General features: G+C 39.9%; 1 protein-coding gene across 1 annotated transcript in view; it reads left to right on the forward strand.

Moving 5' to 3' along the window:
* GRXCR1 (glutaredoxin and cysteine rich domain containing 1) overlaps positions 1-24,760 on the forward strand; it is a 131,932-nt gene that overhangs the window by 48,874 nt on the left and 58,298 nt on the right. The window contains exon 2 of the mRNA XM_063107226.1: positions 21,621-21,863. Within this exon, the coding sequence (XP_062963296.1) occupies positions 21,621-21,863 (243 nt within the window). The remainder of the gene's footprint in view (positions 1-21,620; positions 21,864-24,760) is intronic.

Consider the following 24,760-nt stretch of genomic DNA (forward strand, 5'->3'; position numbering starts at 1 on the left):
TACACCCGCACAGAAAAACAGTCATGTGGTTCAAAATACCAGTAGTGCTAAGGTTGAGAAACCCTGTCTTAAGTATTAGTGGTAAAGAAGAGCAATAAGTTCCACCATCTAATAAAATGTACATTTTTCTAATGGGGACATATTTGGGAGTGAGAAAAGATAAGAAAAAATATAAAAGTTTGGGACAGGTTATAAAAAAGTTTATAAACCAAGCTGAGAAGTTTGGATTTGATGTTGTAGGAAATCAGAGCCACTTGAGATTTATCTCTATCTATGTCTTTATATCTCAAGAAAGTTTCTGGGAGGAAGGTTTGAAGATTATTCTGACATTGGTAGAGAGAAGATAGTTTAGTGGGGAGAAACTAGAATTAGGCAGGTCATTTAGGATATAGTAATCTAGGCAAAAGATGATGGGAATTGAGAGTTGCATGAAGGTAACAGGAAGAGAATAACACAGATAAGAGAGAAAATGCACAAAGAAACCACCTTATGAGAAGCTGGCCTATGAGTGATTGGATCTGACCAGGGAGAAGACTGGATGGAAGTCCACTCCAGGTCCAGTAGAAGACGGAAAGACCAAAGCCACAGAGGGAAGATGAGGGAATTGTGGAATTGTGGAAAAGTTTGCTTTCAGACTTGCTGAGTTTGAGGTTATGGCAGGATTTTAAAAAGGAAATGGAAGTTAGGCTGTAGCACAAGTGAGAAGAAAGGAAAAGAAATAGTAACCTGGGATCCAGGAGCAGGAAGATGAGACTTTTAGGCAACTGAATAGATGAGTCTTTCAATGGAGGGGATTTTATAGAAAAAATATGAAATGTTCAAAGATTGAGTCTTGGGAAATGCCAGGAAATTAACAGCAGTCACTTACCCATGGCTGTACTTAGTCATGCCATCCTTTTAATTTGATCCACATAAGTTCTGGGTGACATGGGTGTTTAGGTAGTTTTTACCTATTTTATGAATATGGGAATTCAACTGGATATAGGTCACCTTACTAACAAGTAACAGAGATGGGATTCATAATTTAGGTTTTCTACCTCCAAATTCAGAGTTCTTAATCCCATGAGCACCAGAATTCAAGAGGAAGGAGACCAGCGAGGCTTTGGTGAAGTCTGCACTCATTCTATTCAAGCCAAGGGGATATGTGAGTGTAGACATGGGCTTAAGTCCCAAGCATGTGAAAACTGCTACCCTCTTTCTTTCAAGAAAGGCTGTTTCTGGAAAAGTTCTTATTTCTGGAAAGCAAAAATTTAATCAATAAAGTTCACTGAAGCTGCTGGAATTCAGTCAGTGTCTTGGTTAGTGCCGTGCTCCGGATGTTTGTGTCCTTCCACAATTCATATGTTGAACCCTAGCTCCCAAAGCAATGAATGGTCTTAAGAGGTGAGGTCTTTGGGAGGTGTTTAGGTCCCCCCTGTTCCACGGTCATAAATGAGATTAGTGCCTTTATAAAAGAGGTAAGAGATAGCTTGCTTGTCCCTTCACCCTTGTGAGGACACAGAGAGAAGGTGCTGTCCGTCAGGAATGGACCCTCACCAACGCAGAATCTGCTGGCACCTTGACCTTGGACTTCCAACCTCCAGAACTATGAGAAATAAATTTCTGTTGTTTATAAGTCATGAAGTCTATTTTATTTTGTTATAGTGGCCCAAATGGACTAAGATAGTTGCTCGTAATAGAAACATGAAAAACTCAAAAAAACACAGGAAGAGGAATTTGTTTATTGAGTCGTGTAAATAAACCATGGCCATGGCAGGGATGGAGATGGACAATGAAAGTGGAAACACTGTGAAGATGCCTCTTGTCTTTCATTTCTGCTCCTTTCTTCCTCTCTTCCTTCTTCACCTTTGAGGGTGGTGGGAACACCCTATCTGGCATCTTCAATGCTTCTACTGTCATAGCTTTGGAGCCAAAGGGAAAGATGCTTTCTCCCTCTCAGGCCTGGCTGAAGAAGTGGCTGTTGCATGCAGGTGTGGATTGTAAATTGACCTCTACAGAGGGTGGTTATTTTCTTAAAGATTTTTAACAGACCATTCCAGTAGGTGCGGTCAAGTAAACGGCAGGTGGTAAAGGACAGCAGGCTAGGCTTTCCTCACACCTGCGCAAGCATCTCGCCACTTATTAATGGAGAATAATGATACTCCCAATTCTGTTTTAGAGATGATTAGCCTGTTTTTATCTCGCCTTTCCCTCTTTACAAATAGGTTTTAGAGCATCACATCAATCTTATTCTCCAATGTTTCAAAAATCATGACTTGAATAAAACTACAACATTATTTCCTTCTAATTGTTAACACAAGTCTTTTGGCCTTTTCTCTCTCCATATGTTGTTATTAAAAACAATAAAATGAAGACAACTGAAAGAGTCCTTTTGGTGGCTTGTTTGAATGCATCATGTTGATCAGGGCGAGCAGCCTGCAGCTTTTGACCTGGCAATATGGTTTCAATTTAATCAGGGACAAGCACCATAAGATTATCCTGTTCAGAATGACATACACCCACTGGAATAGCCAAGCCACAGCAACAACCTGCATTTCCACCTCAGGTATTTTTCTAAGAGCAAATTAGTTATCAACATTGTATAAAAAGCTTGTTAATAAGAGAAAAAAGTCCATTGAAAGTGTTTCCTTAAGTGACAATCACTTTTATGTTATACTAGTGATATATTTGGTTTGCTTATTTTAGATTAAGGAAACTTGGGGATTTCTCTTTTTTTGATTTTCCTCTATATCATGTCATATTATGTCATTATACTGCAGTGGAAAGTCTATAAACTTTAAGATCAGACAACCTTAGATTCAAAGTTTGGTTTCTTCTTCATTCAGTGAACACGTGCTTAGTGTCTGTCTTAGTTCATTCAGGTTACTATAACAAAATACCTTAGACTGAATAATTTATAAACAGGAGAAATTTATTTCTCACAGTCTGTAGGGTGGAAAGTTCCAAGACCAAGACACCAGTAGATTCGCTCTCTGGTGAGGGGTTGTTCCTAATACATGGTGCCTTTTTGCTGTTATCCTCATGTGGTGGAAGGGACAAAGCAGCTCCTTCTGGCCTTTTTTATAAGGGCACTGATCCCATTCATGAGCCCTCATGACCTCTCAGAGGCCCTACCTCTTAATACTATTGTATTAGGGATCTGGTTTCAACATACAAATTTTAGTGGGACACAAACATTCAGACCATAGCAGTATCTGTGATCATGTTCCAGATATTCTATCATCTAGAGGATGCAAAATTAACTAACACAAAATTTTTGATGTCAAGAATTTCCTAGTGGCACAACGTCAGTGCTGGGGTGCAGAAGATAGACAACACACACTGCATTGAAGGGAGGGTTGGGAGAGATGGTGCTTTCTAGAGATGGTGTTACTTGACCTGAATTTTGTTCATTGAGAAGAAAGAGGTTAAGTGAGTGATGGAGGAAAGTGTGTTCCAGGTTTAGGGACTACATAAAAGAAAGTCAGAGGCACTAAAGGATGCAAAATGTTTTGGAGAACTGCAAGCGTTTTGGTGTGTCTGGAGAATTTTGCACATAGTTGGAACTTAATAAACATTACTCAAATAAATAATGAATGCATTGAGGGGAGAGCTATGAGAAGCAAGGCTAGGGAAGGAGGCAAGAGCCACATCAAAGAAGGCTTTCTGGGTAAGTATTTAGACTTTCATCCTTACAGCTATGGAAAGCAATTATTTTATTATTTTATATCAAGTAATGACAACGACAAGATCACATTCTTCTTTTATTTTTATTTATTTATTTCCCCCCCCTTTTTTTTTTAAATTTTATTTTGTCGATATACATTGTGGCTGATTATTGCTCCCCATCACCAAAACCTCCCTCCCTTCTCCCTCCCCCCCTCCCCCCCAACAATGTCCTTTCTGTTTGCTTGTCGTATCAACTTCAAATAATTGTGGTTGTTATATCTTCTCCTCTACCCCCCCTCCGGTTTGTGTGTGTGTGTGTGTCTGTGTGTGTGTGTGTGTGTGTGTGTGTGTGTGTGTGAATTTATATATTAATTTTTAGCTCCCACCAATAAGTGAGAACATGTGGTATTTCTCTTTCTGTGCCTGACTTGTTTCACTTAATATAATTCTCTCAAGGTCCATCCATGTTGTTGCAAATGGCAGTATTTCATTCGTTTTTATAGCTGAGTAGTATTCCATTGTGTAGATGTACCACATTTTCCGTATCCACTCATCCGATGATGAGCATTTGGGCTGATTCCAACTCTTGGCTATTGTAAAGAGGGCTGCGATGAACATTGGGAAACAGGTATACCTTCGACTTGATGATTTCCATTCCTCTGGGTATATTCCCAACAGTGGGATAGCTGGGTCATATGGTAGATCTATCTGCAATTGTTTGAGGAACCGCCATACCATTTTCCATAGAGGCTGCACCATTCTGCAGTCCCACCAACAATGTATGAGAGTTCCTTTTTCTCCGCAGCCTCACCAGCATTTATCGTTCAGAGTCTTTTGGATTTTAGCCATCCTAACTGGGGTTAGATGGTATCTCAGTGTGGTTTTGATTTGCATTTCCCGGATGCTGAGTGATGTTGAGCATTTTTTCATATGTCTGCTGGCCATTTGTATATCTTCCTTAGAGAAATGCCTACTTAGCTCTTTTGCCCATTTTTTAATTGGGTTGCTTGTTTTCTTCTTGTACAGTTGTTTGAGTTCCTTATATATTCTGGATATTAATCCTTTGTCAGATATATATTTTGCAAATATTTTCTCCCACTCTGTTGGTTGTCTTTTAACTCTTTTAATTGTTTCTTTTTCTGTGCAGAAGCTTTTTAGTTTGATATAATCCCATTTGTTTATTTTTCCTTTGGTTGCCCGTGCTTTTGGGGTCGTATTCATGAAGTCTGTGCCCGGTCCTATTTCCTGAAGTGTTTCTCCTATGTTTTCTTTAAGAAGTTTTATTGTTTCAGGGTGTATATTTAAATCCTTAATCCATTTTGAGTTGATTTTAGTATACGGCGAGAGGTATAGATCTAGTTTCATTCTCCTGCATATGGATATCCAGTTATCCCAGCACCACTTGCTGAAGAGGCAGTCCCTTCCCCAGTGAATAGGCTTGGTGCCTTTGTCAAAGATCAGATGGCAGTAAGTGTGTGGGTTGATTTCTGGATTCTCTATTCTATTCCATTGGTCAGTGTGTCTGTTTTTATGCCAGTACCATACTGTTTTGGTTATTATAGCTTTGTAGTATAGCTTAAAATCAGGTAGTGTTATGCCTCCAGCTTTATTTTTTTTGCTCAGCATTGCTTTGGCTATTCGGGGTCTTTTATTGTTCCATATAAATGTCTGGATAGTTTTTTCCATTTCTGAGAAAAATGTCTTTGGAATTTTGATGGGGATTGCATTGAATTTGTATATCACTTTGGGTAGTATGGACATTTTCACTATGTTGATTCTTCCAATCCAAGAGCATGGGATATCTTTCCATCTTCTTGTATCCTCTCTAATTTCTCTCAGCAGTGGTTTGTAGTTCTCATTATAGAGATTTTTCACCTCCTTGGTTAACTCAATTCCTAAGTATTTTATTTTTTTGGTGGCTATTGTAAATGGGCAGGCTTTCTTGATTTCTCGTTCTGCATGTTCACTATTGGAGAAAAGAAATGCTACTGATTTTTGTGTGTTGATTTTGTATCCTGCTACTGTGCTGAAATCATTTATCAATTCCAGCAGTTTTTTTGTAGAGGTTTTAGGCTGTTCGATATATAGGATCATGTCATCTGCAAACAGGGACAGTTTGACTTCATCTTTTCCAATCTGAATGCCCTTTATTTCCTTCTCTTCTCTGATTGCTCGGGCTAGTACTTCCAACACTATGTTGAATAGGAGTGGTGAGAGTGGGCATCCTTGTCTAGTTCCTGTTCTTAAAGGAAAAGCTTTCAGCTTTTCCCCATTCAGGATGATATTGGCTGTGGGTTTGGCATATATGGCTTTAATTATGTTGAGATACTTTCCCTCTATACCTAACTTAGATAGGGTCTTTGTCATGAATGAGTGCTGAACTTTATCAAATGCTTTTTCAGCATCTATAGAGATGATCATATGGTCCTTGTGTTTGAGTTTATTAATATGGTGTATCACATTTATTGATTTGCGTATGTTGAACCAACCTTGCATCCCTGGGATGAATCCCACTTGATCATGATGAATAATTTTACGTATGTGTTGCTGTATTCTGTTTGCTAGTAATTTAGTGAGGATTTTTGCATCTATATTCATCAAGGATATTGGCCTGTAGTTTTCTTTTTTGGTTATATCTTTACCTGGTTTTGGTATCAGGATGATGTTTGCTTCATAGAATGAGTTTGGGAGATTTGCATCCGTTTCAATCTTTTGGAATAGTTTGTAAAGAATCGGTGTCAATTCCTGTTTGAATGTTTGGTAAAATTCTGCTGTGAATCTATCTGGTCCTGGGCTTTTCTTTGTTGGGAGCCTTCTGATAACAGCTTCAATCTCCTTTATTGTTATTGGTCTGTTCAAATTTTCTACGTCTTCACGGTTCAGTTTTGGGAGCTTGTGTGTGTCCAGAAATTTATCCATTTCCTCCAGATTTTCAAATTTGTTGGCGTATAGTTGTTTATAGTAGTCTCGAATGATTCCTTGTATTTCAGATGAATCAGTTGTAATATCGCCTTTTTCATTTCTAATTTTTGTTATTTGAGTCTTCTCTCTTCTTTTTTTTGTTAGCCATGCTAATGGTTTGTCAATTTTATTTATCTTTTCAAAAAACCAACTTTTTGATTCGTTGATCTTTTGAATTGTTTTTTGGTTTTCAATTTCATTCCATTCTGCTCTGATCTTAATGATTTCTTTCCGTCTGCTAACTTTAGGTTTGGATTGTTCTTGTTTTTCTAGTTCTTTAAGGTGAAGTGTTAGTTTGTTCACTTGCCATCTTTCTATTCTTCTGAAGTGAGCATTTAATGCAAGAAATTTTCCCCTCAATACTGCTTTTGCAGTATCCCACAGGTTTTGGTATGATGTATCATTGTTTTCATTAGTTTGAATAAATTTTTTGATTTCCTGCTTGATTTCTTCTTGGACCCATATGTCATTAAGTAGAATGCTGTTTAATTTCCATGTGTTTGTATAGTTTCCAGAGGTTCGTTTGTTATTAATTTCTAGTTTTAATCCATTGTGGTCTGAGAAGATACATGGGATAATTGCAATTTTTTTGAATTTATTGAGACTTGATTTGTGACCTAATATGTGATCTATCCTGGAGAATGATCCATGTGCTGATGAGAAGAATGAATATTCTGAGGTTGTTGGGTGGAATGTTCTGTAGATATCTGCCAATTCCAATTGGTCTAGAGTCTTGTTTAGATCTTGTGTTTCTCTACTGATTCTTTGCCTAGATGATCTGTCTAATATTGACAGTGGGGTGTTCAGGTCCCCTGCTATTATGGTATTAGTGTCTATTTCCTTCTTTAGGTCTAATAGAGTTTGTTTTATAAATCTGGCTGCTCCAACATTGGGTGCATACATATTTATGATTGTTATGTCTTCTTGATGGATCAGTCCTTTTATCATTAAGTAGTGTCCCTCATTGTCTCTTTTTATGGTTTTTAGTTTAAAGTCTATTTTGTCAGATATAAGAATAGCTACTCCAGCTCGTTTTTCTTTTCTGTTTGCATGGTAAATCTTTTTCCATCCTTTCACTCTTAGTCTGTGTGAATCTTTATGGGTGAGGTGGGTCTCTTGTAGGCAGCATATAGTTGGGTCCTGCTTTTTGATCCAGTCAGCCAGTCTGTGTCTTTTAATTGGGGAATTTAAGCCTTTTACATTAAGAGTTGTTATTTAAAGGTGTTGATTTATTCCTAGCATTTTATTGGTTGTTTGGTTGTCTTAAGTGTCTGTTGTTCCTTGCTTTCTGATTTACTGTTTGTTTTCTGTGTTTGTTGGTTCCTTAGGTTGTAGATAGTGTTTTTGTTTGCTTGTTTTCTCTTCATGAATGCCATTTTTATTATACTAGTGGGTTTAGATTTTTCTTGGGTTTTTATGGCAGTGGTAGTTATTTTTCAGGAACCAAACCCAGTACTCCCTTGAGGATTTCTTGTAAGGGTGGTCTTGTGGTAGTGAACTCCCGCAGTTTTTGTTTGTCTGAGAAATATACTATTTGCCCCTCATTTCGGAAGGATAGCCTTGCAGGGTAGAGTATTCTTGGCTGGCAATCTTTGTCTTTTAGTATTTTGAAAATATCATCCCATTCCTTTCTAGCTTTTAGGGTTTGTGATGAAAAGTCTGACGTTAACCTGATTGGGGCTCCCTTATAGGTGATTTGACGCTTCTCTCTTGCAGCTTTTAAGATTCTCTCTTTATCTCTGAGTTTTGCCAATTTGACTATGACATGTCTTGGAGAAGGTCTTTTTGGGTTGAATACATTTGGAGATCGTTGAGCTTCCTGGATCTGAAGATCTGTGATTTTTCCTAAACCTGGGAAGTTTTCTGCCACTATTTTGTTGAATATGTTTTCAATGGAATCTCCATTTTCCTCCCCTTCTGGAATACCCATGACTCGGATATTTGATCGCTTATGGTTGTCTGATATCTCTCTCAGATTTTCTTCAATGTCCTTGATTCTTTTTTCTTTCTTTTTGTCTGCTTGTGTTATTTCAAACAGCCCATCTTCAAGTTCAGAGGTTCTCTCTTCAACTTCGACAAGCCTGCTGGTTAAACTCTCCGTTGTGTTTTTTATTTCGCTGAATAACTTCTTCAGTTCAGCAAGTTCTGCTACATTTTTTTTCAGGACATTGATTTCTTTGTACATTTCCTCTTTCAGATCCTGTATACTTTTCCTCATTTCATCATGATGTCTAGCTGAGTTTTCTTGTATCTCATTCAGTTTCCTTAGAATTATCACTCGAAATTCCTTGTCAGTCATTTCAAGGGCTTCTTGTTCTATAGGATCTAGAGTTTGAGATTTATTAACTTTTGGTGGTGTACTTTCTTGATTTTTTGTATTTCTGGTATCTATTTTTTGGTGTTTATTCATTGTGGCCGGGGGTTTCACAGTCCACCGTTTTGAGACTAACGACTAACTAGGGTGTTGCTGTGGTTGCCAGTTTCGTATGGCTCCCTCCGTGACTGCTCAGTTGGCCTCTAGTGCCTTGTGTGTGTGGTTGCCTCGGGTCTTGGGCTTCTCCAGGGAGCCACCTTTCTGGTCAGCTTGGACTCTGCTGGGCTGGTGGATCATGTACCACAGGGTGTGTGATCTCTGTTGAGCTTTCACTTCCTGTGCAGGACTTCTCCCTGTTCCGTGTGCTCTGGCCCAGGCTGTTAGATCTTACAGTAGCGACCCCACCGGGTGTGTGGTTTTTGTCGAGTCTCCGCCTCCCTGGCTGCACGTCTCCCCACTCTGTGTGCACTGTGCTGGGCTGGGGCGTGTCTTCTGCACCCCTCGTCTATCAGCTGGGCCTTCAAGACCCTGCTCGGCACCGCCTCGCCCAGGAAGTCTACCAGGTTTCTGCTGGGCACAGACGACCGGTCTCTCTGGGTGCCTTTGTAGCACTATGTAGATCTTTCTCGGGTCTTGTTCACCTTTGTATCCCCCCAGTATAAACCGAGTCTAGCGCCCACCTGCAGCCTGGTCTCCGGCAGGTTCAAGCGGACCTGGGAACTCTCCTACCACACTATTCCCAACCAGAAATTCATTAGGCTTTTTTGCAAACTGGTGGCCGCAGAGATGGTATCTGCCTCCCAGTAACAGGGAGTTTACCTGGGGCCGGAGTCCAGGGTATGGTGGAGTGACAGTCGGCCCGCCCGTACTTCCTTGCCCTCCCGACACTGGCCCGGGACGCCCCCCGCCACCAGCCCCGCCAGAGAACCACCGAGGGAGTGGGAGCGAAGGCCGGTCCGCAGGCTCCGGAAAGCCTGGCACCAGGCCAGCAAGTGGGAGGGCTCAGTGATGGTGGAGCAGGGCGGAGCTGCCCGCACCTGGGAAAATGGAGGCAGCACCTGGCGGTGAGTGGCCTGGTGGTGCAGGCGGGAGCCGCGTGGGCATCCACCTCCCGAACAGAGCTGTGCCAGGGGTCACTCACAGTGCTGTGCCAGGTCGGGTGCTCGCTCTCTGTCTCTGGTTTGCCGCCTTTCCCAGTTCTCGGCCGCTGCTGCCTCAGGCTGTTCAGTCACGGCACGGCTCGGGCGCTCCCAGGAATCTTCTTTAATGCCGGCCTGAAACCTCGAATCCTGAATAGGGCAGCTGGCCGCCTTCAGCGCAGCCCCGGCCTCTGGGATCCTGTCTGCATCCACAGCAGCCCTGGCGCTGCGTTCCCTGTTTCAAGACTCGCTTTTGCAGCTAAGAAACAGTTCTTTTCCTGCTCCACACTTCAAAGCTGTTGCCTGTAAATGAGGCAGCCTCTCCTGCCAGGGGCAAAGTGGCGGTCACCCCCCACGACCGGTCAGCAGCAGCAGTCCTGCCTTAAGAGATGGCGAGAGGAAGGTCCACAAGTTTCCCGGCTGCCTGAGGCCCAGTGGCCGCCTTTTCCACCTCAGCTACTCCGCGCCAGCCGCCGCAGCCGCCGCCATCTTGAAAAGCCCACATCCTTCTTTTAAATATAAAACTTTCATAAGCACTTTGGAGAATGGATTAGAAAGGGCCTAGTTTGGAGGCAGGGAGGCCAGTGAGGAGGCTAGTGTAGTCCAGGTGAGAAATGGTGGGAACCTGAATTAGGGCAGTGGGAGTGGGGGTAGAGGGAAGGAGTCAGTGTTGAAACATAAGAAAAGAAGAATTGGCAGGACTACTTGATTTATAGGACATGGGTGGTGGTGAGGTACAGTTCTAGAGGAATCAGGATGATTAGTAGTTGAGTAGTTTTAGTGGAAAAGATGAAGCTTCAGGCATTCTTAATTCAATGCATACAGAGTATATCCAAGTAAAGATGTTAAATAGCTGGACTTCAGGTCTGGATTGCAGGCAAGGAGTCTGAGCTGAGGATATATATTTGGGGGTTCATCAGCTTTCAATTAGCTATTGAAATTTTGGATGAGGTCTCCAGAGAGAAGGAGGTAGCCAGTGGACCAAGCGGACAGCCCATGGCAAAGGGGAAAGAATGACCCTAGCTAAACATGGAAAAGAAACAGCTAGACATGTAGGAGGAAACCTAGGAAAGAGGGATGTTATAAGAAAAGAGTTTCATGATTTTGTGGTCTGGAGTGAGTTAACAATCTCTCCCTGTGACTCGTGTACCTTGCCAGTGAACAAAGAGTAAAAATATCTATTGCATAGTATGTTGTGAGGATTTTGGCGACAATAAATATATTCAGTTCACATAATGCCTGGAATATAGGATTCATTTAATGAATATTTTTTCTTTTTCCACTGTTCATTGGGTTACTGTTAAGATCATTCATGATAAAAATACCACTTGATGAGACTTAAGATATCGTTCAATAATTTAGATTCCTTTCCTAATGGTTGAACCTCCAAATTCTAATAATCAGCTCCAGTAAGGAGCTCTGATATCAAACCAGAGTCTGATGAAGAACATTTCTAGAAATAATTTTACTTTCTTCCTCCTGATAATGATACTGTGATCAATCTTGTTTAGCAACACCTGCATTCATTTCTCATTTGAATATACAATCAATAGTAAGTGTTAAACTTCCTTTACAAAATTACATCAGTCATCCAAATGGTACAATGTATACCTGAAAAAAATGACTTTTAAAGTTTTGAGCATTATTCTGCACATATGCTTCTCTAGGCTTCACATGCTTCATAATTTAGCTGCTTTTATTAAAGCGACCTAATTTGGGGAAATTTCAGAAGAGATGGGAAGGCAATATCTTCTTGTTTTTGAAATCTTATGTTTATTTATTTGTTCTCTTTGAAGCTAAACTGAAAAATTATCTAGATTCCTTTGTGGAACATACAGACAAATTCAACCTCTGGCTTAATGAAAGATTTTCAAACATTTTCATTTGTGTTTTCTGTTTCATGTAACACAAAGTACCTCCCTCATTTAGTCATGCTTAGTGTATGGTTTTCACAGCAATTTCTAAGGATTATTTGACAGTTGGAGGTGAAGCATATTGCACAGTGAGGAGTGATGGATAAAGAACAGGGAAATCCTCTCCCTCTCTTTAATGCACTTGTTTCTTTTTACACCCTTTCCATTTCATAAATAGCAACTTGGGGAAGAGTCTTAGTCTCAAGTGATTGTATCAGCAAGGGTCTTGGAGGAACAATGTGTTTCATGCTTCCTTTATTAGAATTACCCTCAGGTTGTGTCTCTAAAGCGAGCTGATGAGCACAACGAGGAAGATCTAGTCCAATAACCAGAAGTTTGAATGTATTCTTGACATTGCCATACAACTGTTCCAGTTGTGTTAGATGATCTCCAAGTTTTCTTTCTGCTTTAAGATTGTGTAACTTAAAGTCCTTTTATTCCTCTACCTATGATCCAGTACTTTAAAATCTAGCTATCAGGCTGGCTGGTTAGCTCAGTTGGTTAGAGTGTAGCCTTATAACACCAAGGTCACAGATTTGGATCCCTGTGCCAGGCACATACATACATACATACATACATACATACATACATAAATAAAATAAAATAAAAATAAAATAAAATAAAATAAAATAAAATAAAATAAAATAAAATAAAATAAAATAAAATAAATGCAATCTATCTGTCTATGGTAGGCTGCTGAATAATAGTCTGCCCAAGCCCTCACCCACCAAAAGCTGTTCATCTCCTAATCCCTGGGACCCGTGAATATGTTATCTTATAATAAAAGGAACTTTGTAGATGTATTAAGTTAGGGCTCTGGAGATGGAAAGAATATCCTATATTATTAGATGGGCCCCATTTAATCACAAGCGTTCTTATAAAAGGGAAGCAGGAAGGTCAGAGTCAGGGAGTAGATGTGACAATGGGAGCAGAGACTGCAGCAGTGTACTTTGAGGAAAGAGGAGGGGATCACGATCCAAGGATCGCAGGTAACCAATAAAAGCTGGGGTGGGCGATCTAACAGATTCTTCCCCGAGCCTTTGAAGATGCCTTCCTGACACCTTGACTTCTTTCTGCTCGTTAACTGATCTGGGACCTCTGACCTCTAGAATTTTAAGATAACTAATTTCCTTTTTTGTTTGTTTTAAGACACTTGGGGTTTGTGGTAATTTGTGATAGCAGCAATAGCAAAATGATACACCATTTATGTAAAGTCTTTATTCATTTATGAAACTTTAGGATTCATAAATCCTGTACCAGTCCCTCTAGCTTTTTGTTCTCTACCCATTGAGGTGGGGTGTAGATAGAGTTACAGTCAGCACATGGCTGATAAGGTTGAGATTTGAGTTCTGTGATTTACTCAGATCAAATACTAGTTCCATTATTTGCTAGTTGTCTGAGTTTAGTATTGTCACATAGTTCTCTGAGCCTCAGTTTTTTATTTGTAAAGTTAAGATAATAACAGTACCTACCTTCCTTATGGAGTTAAAGGACTCACTACTCATAGAACACATATATTAGCTTCTTGAACCAACCTCCAGGCTTTTCGTAAATGCTCTTCAGCAGTTATTTCTCCTGAATGCGGTGTCTAGAATCTGGGGAAGAGCACACTTAAGTGAGCTTGGATTATGATCATCAGCATTGTCAGAGGGACATAAGAGTTAAATCTGGAGGCCTAAGAAGAAGGAGACAAGAATGAAGAATTTGTCTGATGCTGGGACCAATTTTCTCAACTTCTGAATCTTCACTGGCTTTGCTGCTCTCAGTTTTTAGTCTATTCTGAGAATTCCACAGAGACCGAGATCATTTTTCTTCACCACAATGGAATTTAAGAAAGCGTCAAGCTGAGATGAGGGACATGTATTTCAAGCCCTAAGGTAAATTCTTATCACATCCAAATCCATTGAAAGGAACTAATTACATTTAGCAGATTATTCAGGCATTTTCCTTGCTGTAGAAAATGGAGGAAAATTTTAAACTTTTGTTGTTTGATATTAATTTATGATATGTATGCATTTGGGCGAGTGGAAGAGAAAGGACACTTCTTCCCTTTAAGAAAGAGTGTCAGGGTCTCTGTGAAGGAAGTAGCTGGAGGGCATCACGAACATGGACTATGTGGCCATCAACCACTTATTATTCTGGTGCCATTGCTCAGTTTTTTAGCCCCCTCTCTTCTGGTTTTGAAACTTGAATATTTCAAAGGATGAGAGGAAAAACGTATTTGTAAAATATCTTCATTTGCAGGAAATTCCTGATTCATTTTCTGCCTGTCTTTTTGCTGTTGTAAGCTCATCGCTTTGGGACTGGACACACCTGAATATGATGATTTGGGCATTCACCTCGATATCAGTTTTATCTACAGAGATGAGCAGAATCTAAAATGCCAATAAATAATGTTCGTGACAATTTCCATAGAAGCCAAAGTATTCATATTGGAAGAGAGATACTTTTGTTTGGTAGGAGGGTGGCTTCCAGGAGAGAATTCTGAATCAGATCCTAGTCCCTCTTCTTGCAGCCATGTGACTTTGGGCAATGATAGCTGGTGTGTTTGTAAAGACTTATAAATAACAAGGTGACTTCAGGTGCATTTTAAGTATTATCCCATAACTCCCTTATGGGCTAGATTATAGCTACTCTCATATTAGAGAAGAGAAAACCTAGTTCTAGAAAAGTAAACTAATTTCTCCCAATTTATACAGATATTATATTAGTCAGGGTTTTCTAGAGAAACAGAACCAATACTATATCTATATCTATGTCTACATCTAGAAAGAGATCTATTTTACGGTATTAGCTCTTGGAATTACAGAGGCTAAATCCCACAATCTACAGTCTGCAAGCTGGAGACCCAGGAAAGTCAGTGGAGTAGTTTGAAGCCTCAGAGCCAGAGAGCTGATGGTATAGATTCAAGTCCAGGTCTGAAGGCCTAAGAACCAGAAGTGCTGAGGTCAGAAGATTGATGCCTTAGCTCAAGCAGTTGTGTGGAGAGAGGGCAAATCCAACCTTTCTCTGCCTTTTGGTTCGATTGAGGCCTTCAACAAATTGTATGGTGTCCACCTACAGTGGGGAGGGCCATCTGCTTGCAAATGCTATTTTCAATTCAAATGCTAATCCCTTCCAGAAACACTCTCACAGACACACCCAGAAATAATGTTTAATCAGATATCAGGACATCTCCTGGCCCAGTCAAATTGACATATAAAGTTTAACCATCACAGCTATAGGTGTGAAAGCAATGGCTCAAGATTGGTTTTCTCCCCACTGCAACTTATTGCTTCCTAAAGAAAAGTTTGATTCAAATAATTAAATTCTGTGAGTCTGTTTCCTCTCATATAAGGTGTTTGCATGAACAGACTAGCCTAGATCCCACATCACAGACTTGAATCTACAGGGGTTCTGCAAACATATTAGTGAATGAAATTGTCTAGATATAAGGGAATGGTATGAAATGTGGCATCAAGAGACATGTGTCATTTAAAGGGGGTAGCTGCTGCCAAGCTCGTTATCACTTCTGTGCAGGAATGCAACAAAATTAGTGTTTTCAGATTTTCTGCTTTTTCAAAAGAAGACAACAGCCTAGATTTTCATGTGAAACATTCTTGTGCTGATTAATGCTGAATTAGGAGAACTACCACCCCCTTCTAAGGTCTTCATGGGGGAGGAGGAAGACACCTTCATTTCCATTAATTCAGATGTGTTGTAAAAGCAGTATTGTGCTGGTTTAGCTTTCTGGAAAAATATTATTATTTTTATTTTGGTGTGGACAACTCCTTTGGTTCATTGACTTTTCAATTAATGTCTAGGCTCATTCAGTACTTGATTTGGACAAATGGATAATTCCTTAGTAAATAACTGAAATTTATTTATTTGCATAATCTTGGAACATTAAGAAAATGGAAAACTCTCTACAAAACTCCTTGCATATGAAAATTATGCTCATGCATTTCTTTTATGACACAAAGGCAGCAACTGAACTTGGAAAAGGGGCGATTTTTATGACATCTGATGTATATGCTTGACTGCATTGTTTTCACTCACAGAATTGATGGCATATCCCAAACAAATATAAATAGAGATTTATTTTTTGATCATTGTATAATTATGAAGTTAAACCTTGCCATTCAAGCTTATGAGGCTGACGCCATCTGTGTATTTTGACTTTTTAGTTATAGTAATAGTGATGATGGTGCAGATATATGTCAATAATATTTTATAATAATAATGGTATTAATAATAAAAACATACCTTTTGCTGAGTGTTTATGATACATCAGTCTTTATGTTAAGGTGTTTTTTTTCACTTATTAAATTATTTAATTCTCACAAATCCCCATGAAGTAGGCATTAGTGTCCCTATATTACAAGTAAGAAAATTAAGACTTAAACAGGTTAAGTGACTGGTCCAAGATTATCCAGTTACTAAGAGGGAGATTCAAGCTAATTTCTAATTAAGTGTATGGAAAAGAGGCCAGAAGGTATTTATTGAGCATCTACTATGTACCAGGTTGTATTCTGAGTTCTTAGTTTAGTGAACAAAACTAAGTTCCTCCTTCTGTGGAGTTATATTTTATTTGTGGGAACAATGACCAATAAACATACACGATATAATGCCCAGTGGTAAGAACTGGTCACCCGAAAGGAAAGAACTGGGTAGGAAAATAGAGGTGCTACTTTCCATAGGGTGATAAGGGCAGGACTGTTTAAGGGGGTGACATTTAACCAGAGTATAAATAAAATGGAGAATTAGCAATGGGTTTACCAGGACTGTTCCGTCATGGGATTCACCACTCGGTTCTAGAACAGTGTGACCCATGGTTCATTTATATGTAAGAGGTTATGAAGCATCTTCCTAAGGAAAAATCAAGGGCTTAGGAAGCAGGCCCATGTTCAAATTCTGATTCTACTCCTTTTGAATAACTCCCCTGAGTTATCTGGGCACCTTAAGCTTATTTTTAAGCTTTAGTTTCCTCATCTATAAAATCTGGAGAATAACTTTTATCACTTATGATAAATGAAAATCTCGTATGTAAAGTCCCTCTTGCAGTTCCTAGAACTGCATATAAATATGCAGTAGTCACGTGATAAATAATGCCATAATTATTTTTATAATTTGTGTCTAATAGAAGGATATAGAAAAGTTCCCTGTGGTGTTTTGTGGTCCAAATGTGGGAAGGGGATTGTGACATAGAAAATCACCACTCAACTTCAGCACTGAATCGGGGGAATGGTTAGAATGGAAACAGATCCAAGAAATAAGCTAAGAGAGGACCCTAGTGTGGCTAAAGTGCATCTGTGAATAAGAATTCAAGAGGTGACTTTAAGAGAAAGGCGGGCAGGGGTTTATTTATTTATTTTTTTAATGTCAGATCAAGAAGCATCTCATAATACACATTTAGCTACAGGAGTTTACAGAGTAGCATGGAGAGGGAGGGAGAGCAGCAGAAGTAATATTTCCTGCCCTTTCTAGAGGCCCACAGCCCTGCTTCCACTGGCACACGTCTGCTATTTAAAATTACGGTTCCTGGAGCCAGGTTGGCCCATGGCCTGATCATCAAGAGATCTGGGTCTAGTCCCAGTTTGCCTTCTGACATAATGTATGGCTCTGAGCGAATCACTTGGCCTCTTTGCCTTAAGGAGAAGGAAAAAAGATCCCTACACCTTGCTTATCTCAAAGGAATCTTTTTAGACTGAAAAAAATTGTTTAACATGCCTCCTGTGTGATGTAATTTACTGTTTGATATGGGAGCGTAATTTGATGAAGAGGAAAGGGTCTTTAAATCACAACCATTGTCTCACGGGCAGTGTTAGGTTTATAGCAGTTTGTGGTTTAGCAACAATATTTTCCTGTGGAGTGGGTAGCACAACAGTGTGGTTCAGTGGTTCAGCTCAGCTCAGTGGAAAGAAAGCACACGAACTTCAGAAGGGTGACCACCTGGGCTCCGGTTTTCAACTTTGCTGACTTTTAACTCTGTTGCCTTATTGAGGATACTAATCTTCTCCGAGCTTAGGTTTCTAGATCTATTAATAAAGACAGCAACACCATGCAAGTTATTGCAAAGATTCAATGAATGGGAACTTGTTAGCACTGCATCTGCCATCAGCATCCAAAAATGTTTCTTTTTATTTATTTAAAATTGTTTTGCTTAAGATCTCAATTCCTGGAGTTGTCTGGAGGCCTCTGGGTTCTTGATGACTTGGGAACACATGGGGGCAAGACTAGGAGGCCTCTGTCAGGAGGCCCTTTCAAACCGGTGCCAGGCTGGACAGGCAAAGGGGCAAGTGTAAATACCCCACTGGATTTGCCTCAGCTGGAGGAGCTGAGCCTGCTCCATGCTGAACCTCTGTGGGACATGGGTGGGGACTAATTCTTGGCAGCTTCAGTGGTTTTGGGGGTTCCAGAGTCATCCCAAGATGAGCAGGTGACTAAAGCACTTATTGTCTCACAGTGGCCATTGCAGGATGAGGTACAGGCTGGGGACATAGGCTGGTGGTTTGGTAACCCCTTCATCTCCTTACAGCGGTTTTCATCCCTTTCCAGCACATCTTTGTTAGCTGTCATGAGGCTTCCCGGCATCCGTAATAGTCATCTTTTTAACCAACAGGAAGAGGAAATGGGCTGCTCTTATTACTATCTAGGTCGGCTCTCAGAGCCAGCGGGCTACAGACCCCAACGGCTTCTCGATGCTTCCCTCATTATGCTATTCCCATGGTAACCCTCAGGAAGGGAGGAGAGGGACAGTGAACTATTGAAAAGCTATTTTTAGATTTCTGGCCAGATGCTTTGACAAATCTGTTGAGGGAAAGAAAATGAAACAAATGTAGAAGAGGATTTTTTTTTTCTGCCAAAGACAATATCATTTAAAATTCATATTATAAAAGTAGAACACGAGAAAAGACCTGGAGAAATCATCCTACCACTACCTCTAGGAGGCCTACTTCCAAACCACACCAACAAATGGTGCAATAAGATCTTTTTTTTTTAGAACATTTTACTGGATAGCCTATTCTAATTCATAACCATACCTCCTACTCTAAATTTGTCCCATATTCAATTTCAGTCCTCAGACCAAGGGAGTTGACAAAGAGACTAAGTATGATTGCTCAGCGTGTGGAGAGTACAACCCTGGCGGAGCCATTTATTTAGACCATGCTACTAGTGATACTCCCTAGGTTTGTGCAGTGCACATCTTGCACGACTAGGTGCAGTGACCCTTCTTGAACTATCTTCTTGAAATGTAAACCTGATTCGGTAAAACCCCTCCCAAGCTCTTTAAAAGCCTCCAGGGATTTCCTATTGCTCTTAGGTGAAAGGCCTTAAATATTTAAAGTGGCTATGAAACACAACATGATATCAACCCTACCACCTGTACAGATTCATTTAGTACCATTCTATTTTTCTCTCTTTGTGTTTCAAGAAATGACCTTTGAAGAAACTCAAACATGCCATCTCTTCCTCCCACCTGCAGATCTTTGTATTTGCATGTAATACTTTTCACCACGCTCTCTACCTAGTTAATTTCTGTTAACTTCTTCCTATCCTTCCAATCTCAGCTCAAATATCAGAAAATACTTTCTTGATCTCTATGAAAAGTTACTCCTGCAAAATGCTCTTCTAACTACTTGTACATTTCCTTCATAGGACCTAACAGTTTGTAATTCTGTATTTATGAACCCTTTAGTATTTTTATTACTTTAAACTATGAGCTTCATGTTGACAATTATGTAGTAGCCCTGATTTTTTTCACTGTTTTATTTTTGTTTGTGTTCTTAATCTTAAAAATATCATGAGGTGATGTGTAATATTTTTTTCTGCTTAATTTGGGACAGTGCCATGTTTTAAGCTGTATACTAGCTGTTTTCATAGTCTCTCTTTCCTAATCTTCTTGGCAAAGCTGTTAGGTAGCTATTGTTATTACTGCATTTTACAGATGAGAAAAGTGAGGCTTAACAGTTCATGAGCTTCCCAATTCCCACAGAAGGCCAGTGGCAGAGCCGAGGTGTATCTGACTTTCAAGCTCATGTTCTCTCTACCCTAATGGTAATAAACTGGCAGTTTATACCATATTCAGCCTTCAGATATATGGGTCCATATGATATTTTAAAACATTTTTAATTAGGTGCCACCATTTAGAAATCAAAAAATTTCCTGTAACAATCTTGGTTTTAAGCTTCTATGTGAAATAATCATATACTACAACACTGGAGTCACATGCCTACAGGCCAACAATTGCCTGAAGCTGTGTAATGTTTTTCTCTTTAAGATGTCACTTTCTCTGCCTTTCCCTAATATCTTTTTTACCACTGACAAGCTCAGCAATTATGATATCTGGACCCTCTGGACCTCTGGGTTCTCAATTTCTACATTCTCTTGAGGAAAGAAATGATTCTTACATCTTTAATAAATTTTGTCTTCAGGGATAAAACATTCTCTCTCTCCACGAGGTGGAGACCATTGTACTGACACGTCATGAGACAGGACCTTTTTAGTGCTATGTGACAATTTGCATGTTTGCAGAGTCAATTAATTTCTTTGAATACAAAGAGATGGGGCTTAGTGTCCTACTGGCTGGTTTTAGTATTTAGCTAGCTGCCTGGAATGGTTTCCAATCAGTTTTGAATTCACAGGAGTTTTACAAGTAGTGTGGTTGTGTTTTTAACAAGTGTAGCCCCACCCACGAGGACTCATGTATTCCTTGGTCTCATGGCACGGTTGTATTCTGTGCAGCCTCCTTCAAGAAAGATTGTGATAAGGAAGCAGAGGAGCTTTCCTGCTGATGTCAGGACCTACCTGCTAATGGCCCTTTGCATGCTCTAGCAGCACTGGGCAGAGTTTTACAGACAAGCAGTCACTGATTTCCGACTTAGGAGGAAACGGAGAAAAAGGTTCTCAGATAGGGCAGCCTTCACCTTGGTTTTGAGTGTTGCTTGCCTCTGCTCCAGTACATCTGATTCTTTGTTTCCTTTCCATGCTTGGCTTTCACGCACTGCTCACCTCAGTGTTGGCTTCTGTGCACTCCCATTCTGGGCCTTTCCATCTTTAATTCCTGTGGCAGAGCCCTCTCATTGGCATATTGCAGGCTTGTCACTCACCTGAGCATATGCACGTGTGTTGTGCTACTTAAACCTCAGAACAATCCTGTGATATAGGTCTTGTTATTCTTAGGAAATTGTGGTTCAAAAGACTGTAAAATTTGGTAAGTTGATAAGTAGAAGAAATTCCAACTAGTTAAATGCTACCCTTGACTATTCTGTGGTATATGAGCATTTTACTTTGGGTTTAAGAGGCAGATATAGTAATTGAACAATGTCTATAGAACTTAAGAAAAATCACTCAGCCATTCATTATTTTAGTGCATGGCATCCCATGTGGGACATCATCAATTTTAAGATATGCCATTACTTAATGTGTTACTAAGAAAGGAAAAAATTAAATTGTACCATTTAAATTATATTAGTTGTTATCTCTATCCCAATTACAGATATTCTAACTGACAAAAGACATCTTAGAATTGACAAGGTGCTCATTCAACTTTTATTGCATGCTTCTAATGTATAAGACACTTGCCAAAACTTGCTAGTTGTCTTTAAATAAGAAGACATGGAAAGAAAAGGCAAACAGACTTACTTTATGATGCTTTCCCTTTAGCAACCACCAACTGAACTGGAATTTGACCGTGTCGTGATTTACACCACTTGCCTTCGCGTGGTTCGGACAACCTTTGAAAGATGTGAACTGGTTAGAAAGATCTTCCAAAATCATCGAGTAAAATTTGAAGAGAAAAACATAGCTCTGAATGGTGAATACGGAAAAGAGTTGGATGAACGATGCCGAAGAGTTTCTGAAGCTCCTTCCCTCCCTGTCGTGTTCATCGACGGCCATTACCTCGGAGTAAGTACTCTGCTAAGGAAAATCTTTTTCACAGAATCCAAGTAGTGCTGATAGAAATCTATAAGCCTATATGACAAGGTAACGTGCAACATAACTACCTGGACATTTGCTGTTTTTGCACTCAAACCAAAGTGATCGAAGCACTTATTTCTCTTCCAACCCCTGTACTGCCACAGTGCTCATCCCAGCACAAGTACGGTGAGAGAAAATCAGCATGAAGTTGCCTTTTTAAATAGGACTACATTTTAAAAATGTTCAGTTGACTTGAGTTTTGCATTGTGAAGTTTGACAGGTGGGATAAAAACTACTTTTTTTAGCACAAGCAAGAAAAATGGAATATTTATAAGATATATATTTGTGAATTCTTTTATACCCCACTATTGAACATTCAGTTTCCTACCTAATGAACCTAAGATGACAGTCCTGAAATGAAATCAATAAAAAAATAGGGCCTGGAGCCAGAATTTTATCTGCTTGTTGCTTAAAATTATCCTTGAGTTTGGTAATGTGGCAGCGTGGGACATAAATTCAGGCTTACAGTAAGCAGAGATAACTCCCAGAGCAGCAACAAAACATGCCTGCTTCGTTTCTCTTTGAATAATACTGTTAGCATAATTAACCCCTCTTGATCTATGAATGTGCTTGGGTAAGAAGCCCAAGGAGAGGGCTTTGGAGAGTGTACTTTGAAAAGGGTAAGAGCAAAGAGCCAAGGGGCAGCAGCAACCGGTTGGGGGGAGAGCTGGCTACACGATCACTAATCACAGAACAAAGAGTCTGTCAGAGTCCAGATGGATACTTGGATCTTGGTTCGTTTTGCATCTGGTCTTAATCTTTAGCTTTCAGGGTAAGTTAGAAAAATCTAGAGCAAGGAGACGCTCATATTTTGTTTCCAGGAATCATCTGTTTTTTAATATCCTGTTCGCTGCCACAGCTGTTAGAGGCAGCCTGTCATCTCATGGAAAGATAAATGCAGAGAAGCCACGATTGAATACTTAGGACATGGTGCAATCTTGCTTTTAACCAGAGCTGGACACAAACTACATTCTGAAGTAGAAGAAATTTGATTTGAATATTGGTCTTCTACTTAGTATATTCCAGCACATACTCCTAGGTCTCAGAAAACTACAACAATGGCAGTGATAATAGTGATATAAATAATAGTAATAGTAATAACAGTATACCCCACTCTCAGCTTTACACCTGTCATCTCCTCTAACCCTTAGGATAGCCTCAGGAGTCGACTCTCTTACGACATAGTGGTTAAGAGGCAGCACAGGAGTCAGAGAGCCTTGTTTCAGATTCCTGCTCTGATACTTATCATGTGACTCTGTGCCTTGGTTTTCTCATTTGTAAAACCAGAATAATAATAGAACCTATAGGCTAATTGTGAGTATTTTATGAGATAATACATACACGTGCCTAGTTCCCGTGCCTGGAACAAAGCATGTTTTCAATAAATACTAACAATTATCCAAAAGAAAACATTAATTCTTTTGTTCCAAGTGTCATAACCAGCTAAGTGGAAGGGCCAGGACACAAAGTCAGGTCTGTCTGACTCTCCAAACCCTTGCTCTTTGCACATCTCCTCAAGGAAAGGGATCTCTGACTGTTTGCAGATATAGTTTTAGCACCGAGAACAAGGCTTGGCACAAAGTAGATGCTCAAATAAACACATGTTGAAAGGAAGTATGAATTATGCTGCATTGCCTCCTCACATTCTTTCCTTCTCTCCTTAAAACGCTCTTCCATAAAGAAAGGATCTGATAAACTCAACCATACCAGGGAGAACATCATTTATTAAGGGCTGTGGATATTTGCCTTTTAACTCAGGAAAAATTCTGACAATGTAAGATATTTCTCATGGTGCAATTTCAATTTCTGTGAAACTGCACAATTAAAATTAGTGGATGACTGCCTGCTTACACAGGTATAAGGTTGACCCCACCTGGTATACTGCTCTGACCAGTCCTATTCCCATTCTGAAGCCAAACTGCTTATTGTCTTCCTGCTTCTGAAGCCATATAACAGGCTGAAATGCCTGTCCTGCTATTTGTCTTTCAGTTTGACAGAGGGAGAACGCAACAGACAAGTGACACAGGCAGCATGTTTCTTTCTCAGTTGCTCTTTCTCTGTGATCACTGTATTTACCTACGTGGTAGCCTAGGGGAGGAAGTATCACACAGGTGCTACCTTGATGCTTCTGTAATGCCCCAAACCTGGAGAGAATCCAGAAACAGAGATGATTTCCCCCCCTCTTTTGTTCCTTATAAAATGAGAATTACTTCTAAACCTATAATTTGAAATGGAAAACACTCCAGAACAACTTATATAACAATTTCCCCTCCTACTACAATAGCCCCTTTATTTAAATTCCAGTGCACAGTTGTAAATGGGATGCATTTCTTGAATCGGAGAGCCTTTTTCCTGCACTGTTCATGCATCTGAAATGGAAGGATGCCCTCTGCTGGGTTTTGTTACATGGTGAAACACAATGTTTAGGGAGGAAAAGAAGCTGATGTTGGTAATTTCCTTAACATCTGTGGTGTTTTAAACAGCTATGTGAAACCATTTGATTTAGTTTCAATTTGGATGGGTGAGAAATATCAAGATGTGTGAACCATCTGTACAATGCAACTTTCTTTAAGGAGGGAGAGAGATAAATAGAGAAAAAGATAGAAACATCCAGAGAATAAGTTAGACAGAGACAGGAAGGCAGATAGAGGCAGACTGGAGGAGACAATGTGGTGGGACAGGGAAATCAGGAGAACATTTTGTTGTTCCTTTATCGTTCCACCGTCATTGCTACCTAACCCAAGGTGAGTGGTAGCAGAGAATTTCAGTTATCTTCATGGAAGTGAAGATAATAAAGTACAAAGGGGAATTAACAAGGACATTAA

This window comes from Cynocephalus volans, chromosome 9 (genome assembly GCF_027409185.1).
Source record: "Cynocephalus volans isolate mCynVol1 chromosome 9, mCynVol1.pri, whole genome shotgun sequence".
Classification (NCBI taxonomy): domain Eukaryota; kingdom Metazoa; phylum Chordata; class Mammalia; order Dermoptera; family Cynocephalidae; genus Cynocephalus; species Cynocephalus volans.